The sequence below is a fragment of the Oenanthe melanoleuca genome, chromosome 4A (assembly GCF_029582105.1).
Source record: "Oenanthe melanoleuca isolate GR-GAL-2019-014 chromosome 4A, OMel1.0, whole genome shotgun sequence".
Lineage (NCBI taxonomy): Eukaryota > Metazoa > Chordata > Aves > Passeriformes > Muscicapidae > Oenanthe > Oenanthe melanoleuca.
Window position 1 is genome coordinate 552,438 of NC_079338.1, and position 16,192 is coordinate 568,629.

The 16,192-nt window shown below is 54.7% G+C and overlaps 2 protein-coding genes across 7 annotated transcripts in view; both read left to right on the forward strand.

Moving 5' to 3' along the window:
* Window positions 1-16,192, forward strand: part of ARHGAP36 (Rho GTPase activating protein 36) — a 59,550-nt gene that overhangs the window by 39,561 nt on the left and 3,797 nt on the right. The gene's annotated exons all lie outside the window — the stretch shown is intronic.
* LOC130252991 (H(+)/Cl(-) exchange transporter 5) overlaps window positions 1-16,192 on the forward strand; it is a 28,159-nt gene that overhangs the window by 11,167 nt on the left and 800 nt on the right. For 3 of the 6 annotated variants that reach the window (XM_056491151.1, XM_056491155.1, XM_056491150.1), the window contains exons 3-12: window positions 3,653-3,804; window positions 5,030-5,129; window positions 6,424-6,608; window positions 7,382-7,504; window positions 7,920-8,126; window positions 9,207-9,287; window positions 10,279-10,821; window positions 11,433-11,619; window positions 12,338-12,736; window positions 15,487-15,703. In XM_056491151.1, coding sequence (XP_056347126.1) covers window positions 3,653-3,804; window positions 5,030-5,129; window positions 6,424-6,608; window positions 7,382-7,504; window positions 7,920-8,126; window positions 9,207-9,287; window positions 10,279-10,821; window positions 11,433-11,619; window positions 12,338-12,736; window positions 15,487-15,703 — 2,194 coding nt within the window. Of the gene's footprint in view, window positions 1-182; window positions 266-1,347; window positions 1,468-2,594; window positions 2,653-3,652; window positions 3,805-5,029; window positions 5,130-6,423; window positions 6,609-7,381; window positions 7,505-7,919; window positions 8,127-9,206; window positions 9,288-10,278; window positions 10,822-11,432; window positions 11,620-12,337; window positions 12,737-15,486; window positions 15,704-16,192 lie in introns of those variants that run through there. The other 3 variants (XM_056491152.1, XM_056491153.1, XM_056491154.1) reach the window with 3 other exon arrangements.

Genomic DNA, 16,192 nt, shown 5'->3' on the forward strand with positions numbered 1-16,192 from the left:
GCTTTCTTCAGCACCTTCCTCCTTGACCTCAGACAGAGCCCGGGAGCTTTTATCAGTGAGACCAAAGTCAACGTGGGGAGTGTGCAGAGCTTCAGCCTCCCAGACAATGCTTGAGTGACAAGTTATCACCAGCAAATTAGAGCCCGAGGAACTTAATCAGCAGCTCCTTTGAGCTCTGTGTGCACTAAATAAAGGCCAGATAAAGGCTGCTGTGGGGCTGTGCTGGGGGAGCCTTTGAAGAGGACAAAAGGAAAATCCAGAGACAGTGAGCAAAGAGCACTGCAGGGGGTGCTTCAGCAAGGAAATGTCAGCTGGGTGGGAAGAGAAAGGGCTTTGTGTGTCAGAGCAGCAGTGACTGACCCACTGCTGGCAGGAGAGGGGTGACAAATTCCCTGTGCTGCATCGTGGCTGGGGCAGAGCTTTGGGAATGGCTGCAGAGCAGGGAGGGGGCCAGGCTGGGGTGCCAGGGGGGAGCTGGTGAGCAGAGTGCTCGGGTCTGGGTGTCCCTGTGGTGAGGGGTGGGTCTGGGGGTCTGTGGGTGCAGGGCTGGCCCTGGTGGCAGTGTCCCCATGGTGTCCCCATGGGCTGGCCCTGGTGGCAGTGTCCCCATGGTGTCCCCATGGGCTGGCTCTGGTGGCAGTGTCCCCTCTGTGGGTTCAGGGGCTGGCCCTGGTGGCAGTGTCCCCACGGTGTGTGCAGGGGCTGGCTCTGGTGGCACTGTCCCCTCTGTGGGTTCAGGGGCTGGCCCTGGTGGCAGTGTCCCCTCTGTGGGTTCAGGGGCTGGCCCTGGTGGCAGTGTCCCCTCTGTGGGTTCAGGGGCTGGCCCTGGTGGCAGTGTCCCCTCTGTGGGTTCAGGGGCTGGCCCTGGTGGCACTGTCCCCTCTGTGGGTTCAGGGGCTGGCCCTGGTGGCACTGTCCCCTCTGTGGGTTCAGGGGCTGGCCCTGGTGGCACTGTCCCCTCTGTGGGTTCAGGGGCTGGCCCTGGTGGCACTGTCCCCTCTGTGGGTTCAGGGGCTGGCCCTGGTGGCACTGTCCCCTCTGTGGGTTCAGGGGCTGGCCCTGGTGGCACTGTCCCCTCTGTGGGTTCAGGGGCTGGCCCTGGTGGCAGTGTCCCCTCTGTGGGTTCAGGGGCTGGCTCTGGTGGCAGTGTCCCCTCTGTGGGTTCAGGGGCTGGCTCTGGTGGCAGTGTCCCCATGGGCTGGCCCTGGTGGCACTGTCCCCTCTGTGGGTTCAGGGGCTGGCTCTGGTGACGGTGCCGGTGACGCCGGGAGGGGGGAGGGCTCAGCGCTGCTGCGGGATCAGTCAGGAGGAGGAGGAGGAGGAGGAGGAGGGGGAGGATGCACACAGTGCCTCTGTGAGCCCGGGAATGTCCCTGGGGATGTCCCTGGGAATGTCCCTCTGTGCCTGGCCATGGCACAGACAGAGCCCTGGAGCTGCTCCTGCGGGATGGGGAGTGCCTGAGCCAGGGTGAGGAGAGCAGGGAGGAAAAGGGGGTGTGAGCCAGGGGAGTCCCTGTGTCTGTGTGTCCGTGTGTCCCTGTGTCCGTGTGTCTGTGTGTCCGTGTGTCCCTGTGTCTGTGTGTCCCCGTGTCCCTGTGTCTGTGTGTCCCCGTGTCCCTGTGTCTGTGTGTCCCTGTGTCTGTGTGTCCCCATGTCCCTGTGTCTGTGTGTCCCCGTGTCTCTGTGTCTGTGTGTCCCCGTGTCCCTGTGTCTGTGTGTCCCCGTGTCCCTGCTCTGCAGCCAGGATGGGGTGTGTGGTGGGTCAGGCTGGGTGGGCTGTGGGGTTTCTGCTCTGTAATTGCTTTATTCCCTGTTATTAATTATTGTAATTGTTTGATTCCCTGTTTGTTTGTTCCTGTGACCCCCCTGCATTTCTGGGATTTGCTGGAGCAGGGAGCAGCCCCAGAGCTCTCAGGTGCCCTGGCTGTCCCCAGGACAAACCAAACTGTGGCTTTGTGCTGCAACTTCACCAAGTGCAGCCCTGCAGGGTGTGAAGTGGAGCATTAATTAACCCCTTCTGGGCAGTGAGCAAAACAGAGAAATCTGTTTGCAATGAGCTGCAGCAGGGTCACTTTTCACTCTGTGGTTTGGGTACCTGGATGTTCCAAACAGGGAGATCTGTGCATCATCTTGGATGTGTTTTGGCAGAGCATCACAGAGCTCATCTTCCTTCTTTATTCCTCTCTGGGAATCCTGGGATCCTTGCTTTGCAGCAAGCTGAGGCAGGAAATATGATCTTTATAAATATTTATGGCTGTCAGCCATTTCATTGTTCTGGATTACCCCTGAAAAAAATCCAGAGATGTTTTCTCATTATCATCTGTCAGATGAGCCATTGTGTGTGGCTGGAGACCTCAGGGTTCTCCTTTGGGAACAGAAACCCTGGGGCTGTGGGAGGGCTGAGCAGGGATCCTGGAGAGCAGGAGCAGGATCTGGGATGGGATGGGATGCATGGGATGGGATCACAGGGGCTGTCCCTGAAGGATCCTGCAGGTACCAGATCTTGCTGGGGCTACCAGGACTTGCAGCCCCTCTGTCACAGCAGCTCATCTGTGCCTCAGGGTCTGGTTCTGTGCTCCAGGACCAGCTTTGAGCTGGGACAGTGTTCCCAGGACAGCTCCAAGTCACTGCTCTGGGCAGTTATTCCAGGAGGGTGAGCATGGAATGTGCCTGATCTCACCTTCTTGCAGAAAATGCTTCTCAGGGTGTTCTGTTAGCTTGGTTAACTCTCCTGCATGGATACTTTCCTTTAGCACAGCTGTATCTGTTATCTTTAGGAAAGCCTGTGCACTCAGCATTGGAAGAGCTCTGCAGAACTCCACCTCTTTTTTTATTTTTTAATTTCGTCCCAAGTGAGGCTTGGAGCTGTTTTAAGTGGGTTATTCTGTGGTGGTTGTCAGTTCTGTACATGACTCATCTTGTTTTCCTGCAGCTGTGGCAGTCTGGGAGATGAGTTTGGGAAGACTTCACAGCTTTTCCCTTCCTGCTCCAGATGATGGGGCAGCACTTTAAATTCCTTATTTTTCCTCTCTGGAGACACCTTTGCCCCCGTGGTATCTGCAAGCTAAATATGCTCCAGTATCAACCATTATCTTCTGCCTGGGAGTTCTAAACCTCCTCTTCCCCCCACCTCCCAGTTTTGACTGGATTTTGGTTTTTACTCCTCTGTTTTTCCCTCTGAATGACTGCAAACACTCAGTGTCTTCCAGAAGCAGAATCTGGGGAATGTCCACCCAAGCTAAGCATTGTTTTCCATGGGCTGGAGCAGGTTAGACAGTGGCCCAGTTTGTTTGACTGTGAATACTGTTCTGTCAGTTCTGTTAACTTTTTGTTGGATACACTGAAGTAGATCAGGTACAAATGCTATGATAACAACTAAATATACATGCTTATTTTTAAATGTAATGGTGTGAGGTTTAGTTAACTAAACAGATTATTTAATGATGTTTTTTTTTTGGCTGAGTTCTCACCTGAGGGGGGCTGCAAGGCCCAGTTTGGTGTTTTCCCAAGCCCCCATTCTGGCCCTTTGTGCTTTCCAGGCCCCACTGGATGCTCTGCTTTCCCTGTTTCCTGCTCCCATCCTGCTCTCACCCTTGCAGGATCCACCTGGGATACCCTCAAATGCTCCACTTCCCCCCTTCCTCCCCCAGCAGGCTTTTCCTCATATAATGGAGGAGGGATGAATGGCACGAGCTCCATGATGGATTTCCTGGAGGAGCCTCTCCCTGGCGTGGGCACCTACGAGGATTTTAACACCATCGACTGGGTGCGGGAGAAGTCCCGGGACAGGGACAGGCACAGGGAGGTAAAATCCTCTTCCTCTTCTTCCTCCTCCTTCTTCTCCTCCTTTTCTTCTTCTTCTTCTCCTCCTCCTTTTCTTCTTCTTCTCCTCCTCCTTTTCTTCTTCTTCTTCTTCTTCTCCTCCTTTTTTTCTTCTTCTTCTTCTTTTCCTCCTCCTTTTCTTCTTCTTCTTCTCCTCCTTCTTTTCTTCTTCTTCTTCTTCTCCTCCTCCTTTTCTCCTCCTTCTCCTCCTTCTCCTCCTTCTCCCCCTTCTCCTCCTCCTCCTCCTCCTCCTCCTCCTCCTCCTGGGGTAGGGACTCCTGGGATGGAGGGATTGCCCTTAGGATGGGAGCTGGGAGTTCAGTTTGAGGAAAAGAAGCACCAAATCCCACATGTTGCAGTTCATTGCTGCTTCTCTTGTGAAGGCTTTGATTTATTTCAGATGGGCTTTGGAGCACAGAGCCAGCCTGCTTTTCTGCTCTCACATTTGCACTGGTGAATGGTGCTCTTTCTGTTGGAATTTGTTTTGTTTGAGGAGACTGAGTTCAGTTCTTCCAGAATTCCTTCCCAGGACTTCACCACTGTGCAATTAAAGGAATCCTTTCTGAGAATGCAAGGGGGATTTTAGCTGAAATGCCCACGTCCCCAGCCTGCTCCTGCCTGGCTTTGTCACAGGGAATGAATAACAGGGAATAACGAGCAGTGTCTGCAATAACAGGGAATGGCAGTGCAGGACTGGAACATTTCCCTTGGGACAGGCAGCCAGGCACACAATGGCTGTTCTGTCACCCTTTGTGTGCCTGTCAGGGCCAGTGGGACTGACAGGCCTCAGCCATCTTGGCACTGGGACAGGGCTGAGTCCCCCTTCCCAGTGCCACCAGTGCCAGTTCCCAGCTGGGTCACTCCTGGCATTAAATCAGTGCCCCCCTCGTGTCCAGCTGTGGCTGCCCCTGGATCCCTGCAAGTGCTCAGACCAGGCTGGATGGGGCTTGGAGCAGCCTGGGATGGTGGAGGGTGTCCCTGCCCATGGCAGGGGTGGCACTGGGTGATCTCTAAGGTCCCAGTTCTGGGATTCCATCATCCCTGATCATTCCCCTCCCCACACCCAGAGCTGTAGGAGCAGCCACCAGATGCTTTTTCTCCCCAGCTCAAAGCAGAGTCCCAGTGTCACCAATAGTTTTAGAGCATTTACACCACAGTGGGTGAGAGTTCTCAGGGGTTTTTGTTTCTTTCTGCAAACCCTTTCCCAGATCACCAACAGGAGCAAGGAATCCACCTGGGCTCTGCTGCACAGCGTGAGCGACGCTTTCTCTGGCTGGCTGCTGATGCTCCTCATTGGTTTGTTGGCAGGTGAGAGCAAACCTCCAGGTAAAGCCAATTCCTGCTCTGCAGCACCAGGACCCATTCCTCCCCCAGGCCTGGGGATCCTTGGAGCAGCAGGATTTTGGAGTGAGGACTTGTGCTGACACCCAGGGCTCTGCTGCTGCCTCCTAAATTCACAGGGAATTATTTTTGTGCTTTGAGGCTGAGTCTGCAAAACCAAAATACAAAAATGAGGCTGAGAGGTGTCCTGGGCACTGCTCTGGGTCTGCTGCTGGCACAGAGCTCTGAAATAAATTAAAAATGTTCATTAAAGCAGAGCTGATTGAAGTGCTCTCCGTGGTTTCTGAAGGGGTTAATGCCAAGGGCTGCCAGCAAAAGTTTCTTTTTTTGTTTTTTTTTTCCTTCCATACTTAGATATAAAAACAGAGAGGTGTTGTGGAGATCAGGTGCCTTTCAGAATTCAGCTGGTTGAGCCCTTTTCTATTACTTAGAAACAAACTTTGGCCCCAGGGCAGCAGGAATAAATCACTTGGATACAAATCTTCCCTGCAGGAAGCAGCAAGCATCTGTCACGAAGGATGCAGTGAAATCTTGTGTTAATGTTCACCCAGGAAGGCTGCTGGCCAGTTGGTCATTAACTGGGGGATTTGCTGGAGGGTTATTGCAGCCTCTGCAGCTTGTGCTGCCTCCTGCTCCTGTGGATCAGAGGTCCCTGGCCTCTGCCTTGGTGTGGGGGTTTTGGGCTTGGAGGAGCTACAACAAAAGATTCCTCTTAAAACCTGACTTCCCTTCTGTGCTGGCTCTGCTTGCCTTGTTTTACTTGGCACAGTTGGAATTTTCCCCTCCTTTATTTTTCTTTTTTAAAATTAGGGCTGGAAATGTTTTCTCCAAATTCAGAGTTATTCCTGTCACAGTGTTGCTGTTGTTGGTGCAGCTCCTGGCTCCTGGTGACACATTTTGTCTGAGTCCCCCAGGAATGTGGGACATCCCTCTCTGCCCTCCCACTGCTGCTCTGCTGTATTTAACAAACAGTTATTGAGAAAAATTAATTGCTGGTGATGCAGGGCAGGGAGGTGGAACACAATCAGCCTTTGAAACATCATCAGCCATGCTCTGTTTCCTGACCTGCTCTTTTCAATATATTGAAATTATTCAAAATTAGGCAAACCCTCTCATTTAGCTCCCCTAGTTGTAGGCATAAATACCACACTGCTCTGTGCTGGGAGGTGAGTCCAAAATTGCAGGGGCAGACTGTGACCTTCAGGTGTTTGAGTCTGCTCATTAAATTATTCTGATTTTTTTTTTTCCCCCTTCCAACCAGGTTCCTTGGCAGGTCTGATTGACATCTCTGCCCACTGGATGACAGATCTGAAGGAAGGAGTGTGCTTGGCAGGCTTCTGGTTCAACCACGAGCACTGCTGCTGGAAATCCAACACCACCTTCACTGACAGGGACAAGTGTCCTGAGTGGAAGAGCTGGTCCCAGCTGATCCTTGGCCATGGGGAGGTGATGTGTGCCTGCAGCTGCTCTCTGCTGGATTCCCTGCTGTGGCACCCTGGGGGGCTGTGGGGGCTCAGAGCTTCATCCCTGAAGGGGTGTCAGTGAACAGGTTGTGTCCTTGTGGGGATGTGGGGAGCAGAACCCTGCCACAGTTACAGGAGCAGCATGTCCTGCTGTGCCCAGGATGTGCTTTGCAGGGTGTTTTGTCCTTTCTGGAAGAATGAACCAGTGCCACGATTGGTAACCCAGAATGGGCCAGACCTAGGGCAGGTCTCTCATTTTTAGCTGGTAACTCTGTGGGATGATCTGCTGGTTCCCTGTGTCACTTCCTTCTCCTCCTTCTCCTCTTCCTTCTCCTCCTTCTCCTCCTTCTCCTCTTCCTCCCCCTTCTCCCCCTTCTCCCCCTTCTCCCCCTTCTCCCCCTTCTCCCCCTTCTCCCCCTTCTCCCCCTTCTCCCCCTTCTCCCCCTTCTCCCCCTTCTCCCCCTTCTCCCCCTTCTCCCCCTTCTCCCCCTTCTCCCCCTTCTCCCCCTTCTCCCCCTTCTCCCCCTTCTCCCCCTTCTCCTCCTCCCAGGATGTGCTTTACAGGGTGTTTTTCTCATGAACATTCTGGTGGAATGAATGCCATGATTGGTAACCCAGAATGGGCCAGACCTAGGGCAGGTCTCTCCATTTTTAGCTGTGGGGTGACCTGCTGGTTCCCTGTGTCACTTCAGTGCCCAGGTCTGACGTGGTTTCAGTTGAAACCATCTGATTTGGGCAATTTCCTCTGTGTTTCAGGGGGCCTTTGCATATATCCTCAACTACTTCATGTATGTCATCTGGGCCTTGATGTTCTCCCTCCTTGCTGTGCTCCTGGTGAAGGGCTTTGCTCCCTATGCCTGTGGCTCAGGGATCCCAGAGGTGAGTGGGCTGTTTTTCAGGTGGGGTAGGGGATCCACCACCCAAAATTCACACATACATGTTGTGGAATAATATATTCCACTTTAAATAATGCCTTCATACACAGGTGTTTTTCCAAGCTGTTTGATGCTTGGTTTCCTCCCAGATTAGCCCTAAACCAGGACACATGTCTAATACTAAAGTCTCCATGGAAAATCAGATGTTTTGGCATTGCTGCAGGAGGGATTTAGGTGTTCCTGCCCAGGGAAAGACTCAGATGGCTGCTCCTGACAGATTTTTCTGGACTCCCTCTTTTGATAGCTCAGGAACTCTAAAAACCTGTAAGAAAGGGCAGGATTGTGAACACCCAATAAATGAGGAGCTCTGACCAGGGCTTGAATGAAAGCCTGTAGAGCTTTGTGTGCTTGACTTCCAGATCAAAACTATCTTAAGTGGTTTCATCATTAGAGGCTACCTGGGCAAGTGGACGCTGGTCATCAAAACGGTGACGCTGGTGCTGGCCGTGTCCTCGGGGCTGAGCCTGGGCAAGGAGGGGCCCCTGGTGCACGTGGCCTGCTGCTGTGGGAACATCCTGTGCCACCTCTTCACCAAGTACCGCAAGAATGAGGCCAAGCGCCGCGAGGTGCGCGGGAGGGGCGGGGGAGAGGGGCTGGGGCAGAGGGGCTGGGGGCAGAGGGGGCAGAAGGGCTGGGGGCAGAGGGGCTGGGGGGCAGAGGGGCTGGGGGGCTGGGGGCAGAGGGGCTGGGGGCAGAGGGGGCAGAGGGGCCGGGGGGCAGAGGGGCTGGGGCAGAGGGGGCAGAGGGGCTGGGGGCAGAGGGGCCGGGGGCAGAGGGGCCGGGGTCAATGGCTCTGCTTTGGGGTGAGTGGCTCTGCTTTGGGGTGAGTGGCTCTGCTTTGGGGTCAATGGCTCTGCTTTGGGACAGGGTGAGTGGCTCTGCTTTGGGGTCAATGGCTCTGCTTTGGGACAGGTGCTGGTGTTCTGGGGTGAATGGCTCTGCTTTGGGGCAGGTGCTGGTGTTTTGGGGCAGATGGTCTTGTTTGGGGGCAGGTGGTTGAGTTTTGGGGTGAATGGCTCTGCTTTGGGGTGAATGGCTCTGTTTTGGGGCAGGTGTTTGAGTTTTGGGGCAGATGGTTGAGTTTTGGTGCAGGTGGTGGTGTTTTGGGGTGATTGGATCTATTTTGGACTAGGTGGTTCTGTTTTGGGGTAAATGGCTCTGTTTTGGGACAGGTGGTTGAGTTTTGGGGTAAATGGTTGTATTTTGGGGCAGGTGCTGGTATTTAGGGGCAGATGGTTGAGTTTTGGAGCAGGTGGTCTTGTTTTGGGGCAGGTGGTCGAGTTTTGGAGTGATTGGTTCTGTTTTGGGGCAGGTGGTTATATTTTGGGCTAGGTGGTTCTGTTTGGGGGCAGGTGCTGGTGTTTTGGGGTGAATGGCTCTGTTTTGGGGCAGGTGCTGGTACTTTGGGGTAAATTGCTCTATTTTGGGGTAAGTGGTTGTGTTTTGGGGTGAATGGTCCTGTTATGCTACCACAGATTTTCTTGGAGCTCCTTCTTAGGGAACTGGCTCACTGCAGCTTTTCCCTGCTGTTGAAAGCAGACCAGACCTGGCAGACTGTGCTGTAGATAAACACTGTACCAATTTAAGTGAGGACAGACCAAGAAGGGGGTGGTTGAGGAGCCTGAGTGTCTCTGTGTGTCCCTCAGGTGCTGTCAGCAGCTGCTGCTGCCGGGGTGTCCGTGGCTTTTGGAGCTCCCATTGGAGGAGTGCTCTTCAGCCTGGAGGAGGTAACCTGGCCATGCTGGAGAAATTCCTCCTGCTGCCCACCCTGACCCTGCCCTGCCACAGCTTGAGGCCTTTTTCCCTTGTCCACTCCCCTGGGTGTGTCCTGGGGTACCTGGGAGCAAACTTCTCTGGTTTATCAATCCTCTTTTCTTCCCAAGGACCACCTAATCCTTAATCTCTTGGTCTGGGTGTGAAATGACCATTGCTGTTTAGCTCAGGGGACTAGCAGGATGTTTCAGAGGGAGGCTGGGGTGGGTTTCAGAGGGAGGCTCTGATGGATGTGCTCACCTGAGCAATAGTGGTGGCAGTGTTGGCAGGCACTGCTGTTTGGTACTTTGGACCTTGCAGAAGCACAGAATTCTCTGGATTCAGCTCATGGCTGATGTGTAACAGGTTTTATTACCCCAGTGAGCTGCTCCAGGGATCACAGAGGGCACGTGCTGCAGGCCAGGGCCCATCCCAGCTCCTCACTGAACTGGGAGCAGCTCATGGATCCCTGTGCTGGCTTTCCCCCCTGCCTGTAGCTGTTTTGAGGTTGGATTCTTTCCAACCCTGGGATGCTGCAAGAGTTCCAATGGCTTCAGGAGCTCTCATGGCAAAGCCACAGCTACATGCTAGTGGAGAGTGAAGGCTTGAGACCTTGCAGAGATTCCAAAGATGTTTTATTTCTTCGAAGGGTTCTACTGACAAGAGTCCAATTACATGATATAACAAAGGGCTTTTATAGCTTTCTAAAGGATTGAACTTCTAACCAATAAAAAATACAAATTACAAACTAACCAATTACCTTAAAATTCTAAGTAAGAAAAAGACCAATTACCAATAGAAATCCTAAAAGATGAGAGAAGTTTGGATAAGGAGAAAGGAGCCCTGCTTCAAGGAATTCCTTTGTTTAAGGAACCAGGTCCCGGGGCCCAGTTTGGGGGAAGTAACACCTTTCCCCCTGCCCTGGGGCCGTGCTGGGTGCCCAGCTGTGCTCTGCCCTGCCCTCAGGTGAGTTACTACTTCCCCCTGAAGACGCTGTGGCGCTCCTTCTTCGCCGCGCTGGTCGCCGCCTTCACGCTGCGCTCCATCAACCCCTTCGGCAACAGCCGCCTGGTGCTGTTCTACGTGGAGTTCCACATGCCCTGGCACCTGCTGGAGCTGCTGCCCTTCATCCTGCTGGGCATCTTCGGGGGGCTCTGGGGCGCCTTCTTCATCCGCAGCAACATCGCCTGGTGCCGGCGGCGCAAGAGCACGCGGCTGGGCAGGTACCCGGTGCTGGAGGTGCTGGTGGTCACGGCCATTACAGCCGTGCTGGCCTTCCCCAATGAGTACACCAGGATGAGCACCAGCGAGCTCATCTCTGAGCTCTTCAACGACTGCGGCATCCTGGATTCCTCCAAGCTCTGTGAGTACGTCAACGACTTCAACAGCACCAAGGGCGACGACCTGCCCGACCGCGCCGCCGGCCCCGGCGTCTACACGGCCATGTGGCAGCTGGCACTGGCCCTGCTCATGAAGGTCTTCATCACCATCTTCACCTTTGGCATGAAGGTGAGAAGTGCCTGTGAAGTGCCTTCAGAACCCTCAGAGTTGTATTTCCTCCCTAAGCAGAGCTGTGTCCCCCCAGGCTCTGTCAGTTGTTCCTCCTGCTGCTCGGAGCTGAGGGCAGTAAAACCTTCCAGCCTGAGTGTGCAGTCACAGCACTGGTGCCTCAGGGCTCCACATCCCGTTCTCCAGACGCTGAGTGCTCCTAAATTGTCCTGCCTCAAGCTTTTTTGATATAAATGTGATTTAGATGAAAGAGCTAATTGCAAAGCAATCAGCTTCTTCATTTGTTAATGCACCACTGGAGCTGTTCCTTGCTCAGAGGGTCTGGAAGTTGAGGGCTTGCTCAGGAGTTCCTTGCTCAGAGGGTCTGGAAGGTGAGGGCTTGCTCAGGAGTTCCTTGCTCAGAGGGTTTGGAAGTTGTTTGGAGCAGTCTCTGGGGCTCGCAGGTGTGAGCTGCCCTGCAGTGGGTGGAGCTGGTGGAGTTTTCACTTCCCTGCTCCTTGCAGGGGATGTGCAGTCCCCAGATGACTTTCCCAGTGCCCAGCTGAGCTGCAGCCACTGTGGTTTGAGATCCACCCCAGGGCTGTGCTGCTCACTGCCCCCTGTTCCCACAGGTGCCCTCGGGGCTCTTCATCCCCAGCATGGCCGTGGGGGCCATTGCCGGCCGGCTGCTGGGTGTGGCTGTGGAGCAATTGGCCTTTTACCACCATGACTGGGCCATCTTCAGTGGCTGGTGCAGCCCTGGGGCCGACTGCATCACCCCTGGCCTCTATGCCATGGTGGGAGCTGCTGCCTGTCTGGGTAAGCTGGGCTTGGCAGGGGGTGTGTGGGGTGAGTGCTGGGGCTCCTGGGGTTAGGGGTTACCCCAGCCTTGCTAACAGAGCCACAGGATGGTTTGGGGTGTGTGGGGTGAGTGCTGGGGCTCCTGGGGTTAGGGGCTACCCCAGCCTTGCTAACAGAGCCACAGGATGGTTTGGGGTGTGCTGGGTGAGTGCTGGGGCTCCTGGTGTTAGGGGTTATCCCAGCCTTGATAACAGAGCCACAGGCTGGTTTGGGGTGTGTGGGGTGAGTGTGGGGCTCCTGGTGTTAGGGGTTATCCCATCCTTAATCCCTGAGCCACAGGATGGTTTGGGCTGTGCTGGGTGAATGGTGGGGCTCCTGGTGTTAGGGGTTACCCCAACCTTGATAACAGAGCCACAGGCTGGTTTGGGGTGTGTGCTGGGGCTCCTGGGGTTAGGGGTTACCCCAGCCTTGCTAACAGAGCCACAGGCTGGTTTGGGGTGTGCTGGGTGAATGGTGGGACTCCTGCTCTGAGAGGTTACCCCAGCTTTAATCCCTGAGCCACAGGCTGGTTGGGGCTGTGCTGGATGAGCGTGGGGCTCCTGCTCTCCTGCTCTTTTCAGCTTGGGGGAGCATTTCTCATTGTCTTGGGGTGTGAGACCCCCTAGGGGCCCTTCTCAGGGCGTGAGACCCCCCTGTGGATCCCGGGGCCAGCCGTGCCATCCGTGTGGTCCCGCAGGGGGCGTGACGCGCATGACGGTGTCGCTGGTGGTGATCATGTTCGAGCTGACGGGCGGGCTGGAGTACATCGTGCCGCTGATGGCCGCGGCCATGACCAGCAAGTGGGTGGCGGACGCGGTGGGGCGCGAGGGGATCTACGACGCGCACATCCGGCTGAACGGCTACCCCTTCCTGGAGGCCAAGGAGGAGTTCTCGCACAAGACCCGCGCCATGGACGTGATGCGGCCGCGCAAGAGCGACCCCGCGCTCACCGTCATCACGCAGGACACCATGAGCGTGGAGCAGGTGGAGGCCATCGTGGGCAGCACCACCTACAGCGGCTACCCCGTGGTGGTGTCGCGGGCCTCGCAGCGCCTGGTGGGCTTCGTGCTCAGGAGGGACCTCATCATCTCCATCGGTGAGGGGAGTGAGGGGTGGGAGGGGCCTCATCATCTCTATAGGTGAGGGGAGTGAGGGGTGGGAGGGGCCTCATCATCTCTATAGGTGAGGGGTGGGAGGGGTGGGAGGGACCTCATCATCTCTATAGGTGAGGGGGGTGGGCTTGGGAGGGACCTCATCATCTCTATAGTGAGGGGTGGGCTTGGGAGGGACCTCATCATCTCTATAGGTGAGGGGTGGGCTTGGGAGGGACCTCATCATCTCTATAGGTGAGGGGTGGGCTTGGGAGGGGCCTCATCATCTCTATAGGTGAGGGGTGGGCTTGGGAGGGGCCCCATCATCTCCATCAGTGAGGGGGATGAGGGGTGGTGGGCTTGGGAGGGCACACACTGCTGGAGGTTCTTTAGACCTGCAGTGCTCTACAGGCACCAAACTCTGGAGCTCTATAGGCTCCTGCTCTGGAGCTCTATAGGTTCCTGCTCTGGAGCTCTATAAGCTCCTGCTCTGGAGCTCTATAGGTTCCTACTCTGGAGCTCTATAGGTTCCTACTCTGGAGCTCTATAGGTTCCTGCTCTGGAGCTCTATAGGCTCCTGCTCTGGAGTTCTTAGGCTCCTACTTCATTGGGTAATCTTAAATAAGCAAAGCAGCTAATAGTTAAAAAAGTTATTTATTACAAAGCACATCAGTCTCAGTACACAGACAAGCAATAGCAAAAAGCAATGGCAAAGCAGCAGCAATAAGCAAATGGCCAGAAGCCAGAATGGCTAAAAGCTGTATAGCTAAAAGCACCAACTCTCCCCAGTCAAACTCTTATACAGGATTTTTCTAACAAGCTGAGACACAAGCTCAGACCACCACTCCTTAACCTATTAGAATTCCAGTCTCTTAACACACCAGTTTACATATAGAACTAGACATAGACACAGCACTCTCTGTGTTTCATGTGACAAAAATTCCTTTATTCTGAGCTGCTCCTTAAATATCCTTCTTAATATCCTTAATATCCTCAGCGGGCACTGCTGGTTGGTTCAGAGTTCAGGCTGCCCAGCTCTGACCAACAGCCTCTGCAGCCAGGCAGGAGCCCACTGGGTCAAATCCCTGTCTGTCCCAAATCTTATCCTGTCCCTGTCCCCAGAGGACTGTCTGTCCCACCAGGCTGCTTCTCCCGTATCTGGAGAATCCATTTGCCCAGTAACAAGCTTGTATTGTGACAAGGACCCAGTCCTGGTCCCCACCTTGTCCCCAGCCCAGAGCTCTGAGTGCCACATCCAGCCCTTCCCTCCCTGCACAGCCTCTTCAGCCTTAGCAAGCTTTCCTGATGCTTTTCCAGCTCTTGGATGTCCATCCCGAGCCTCCCCTGGCACAGCTTGAGCCTGTGTCCTCTTGTCCTGTCCCTGGTGCCAGGGACAATATGGAATAAAGTACAGGAATGAGTACATCAGGATATTATGTGCATTGCCTGCCTGAGGATCTCCAGGGATCCATGAAGAGTGGTTCTGTCCCCAGACTGTGCACAGGATGGGATTTGGGTTTTCATGATCAAATATTCCAGATACTCTAAAGTATCCTGAATATCCAGCCTGGTGTTTGGGCTGCCAGACCTGCCCCTTGCCAGGAAGCCTTGGAATGCTGATACCAGGCTGCAGAGTGCAGGTGCCCACAGAACCTGTGTGTGCACTGCTCTGAGGGATGGCCAGTGCTTGACTTGTTTTCCATTCCTGACCCTGATGACGTCCATGGAGCCTGTGCCAGTTGCTGAGTGCTTAAAAACAGTCCTTTAAGTGCTCTGCATGGGACCCAAATCAGTGACTCATGAAAGTACAAAGCATTTCATTTACCTCCTCTGAAAAGTGGGAAGTTAAAAGTTCTCCAGAATTGTGTTTACCTGGCCAGAGCACAGTGAGGTGCAGCAGCCTGGGCTTTGGGCAGGCTCATGTGCTGATCCTGCCCTGCAGTGGAACTTGGGAGATCTTGGAGGTTCTCCCACATAACAAGTGACAGGACAAGACCTGAAGTTGTGCCCAGGTGAGGTTTAGGTTGGATATTGGGGGAGAATGTTTAGATGGAAAGGGTTGTCCAGCCCTGGAGTCACCATCCCTGGGAGTGTTCAGAAAATGTGGATGTGGCACTTGGGGACATCAGTGGTGACCGTGGTGTGGTGCTGGTGTATGGTTGGACTTGATGGCCTTGAAGGTGTCAGTGATTGCATGGCTCCCCTGGGAGAAAGGCTGGAGAGGCACCACAGCCTCCCTGGTGGGAACAGCTGTGGCAGAGGGGAGGGAAGGATGAAATGTGAGCTGGGGAAAGGGAGCAGTTCTGTTTGTTAGAGGAAGGAGCTGGAGTTGGAGGGAAGGATGAAATGTGAGCTGGGGAAAGGGAGCAGTTCTGTTTGTTAGAGGGAGGAGCTGGAGTTGGAGGGAAGGATGAAATGTGAGCTGGGGAAAGGGAGCAGTTCTGTTTGTTAGGGGAAGGAGCTGGAGTTGGAGGGAAGGATGAAATGTGAGCTGGGGAAAGGGAGCAGTTCTGTTTGTTAGGGGAAGGAGCTGGAGTTGGAGGGAAGGATGAAATGTGAGCTGGGGAAAGGGAGCAGTTCTGTTTGTTAGGGGAAGGAGCTGGACTTGGAGGGAAGGATGAAATGTGAGCTGGGGAAAGGGAGCAGTTCTGTTTGTTAGGGGAAGGAGCTGGAGTTGGAGGGAAGGATGAAACATGAGCTGAGTGCTGTTTGTTAGGAGCTGAGTGCTGGTGCTGAGCCCGAGGTTTCTCTGCAGAAAACGCCCGCAAGAAGCAGGATGGGATCGTCAGCACCTCCATCGTTTGTTTCACTGACTACTGCCCGCCCCTGCCCCCGAGCTCCCCCTCTGTGCTGAAGCTCAGGAGCATCCTGGACCTGAGCCCCTTCACGGTGACGGACGAGACGCCCATGGAGATCGTGGTGGACATTTTCCGCAAGCTGGGGCTGCGCCAGTGCCTGGTCACTCACAACGGGTCAGGGCTGGGGCTGGGCTGGGCTGGGGCTGGGGCTGGGCTGCTCTGCAAGGGGATCCATCTGGGGTCAGGGCTGCAGAGGGATCAGCATGGGATCCATCTGGGGCTGCGCCAGTGCCTGCTCACTCACAACGGGTCAGGGCTGGGGCTGGGGCTGGGCTGCTGTGCAAGGGGGACAGCATGGGATCCACTGGGGTCAGGGCTGCTCTGAAAAGGGATCAGCATGGGATCCACTGGGGTCAGGGCTGCAAAGGAATCAGCATGGGATCCATCTGGGGTCAGAGATGTAAAGGGACAGCATGGGATCCACTGGGGTCAGGGCTGCAAAGGAATCAGCATGGGATCCATCTGGGGTCAGGGCTGCAAAGGGATCAGCATGGGATCCATCTGGGGTCAGAGATGTAAAGGGACAGCATGGGATCCACTGGGGTCAGGGCTGCAAAGGAATCAGCATGGGATCCATCTGGGGTCAGAGATGTAAAGGGACAG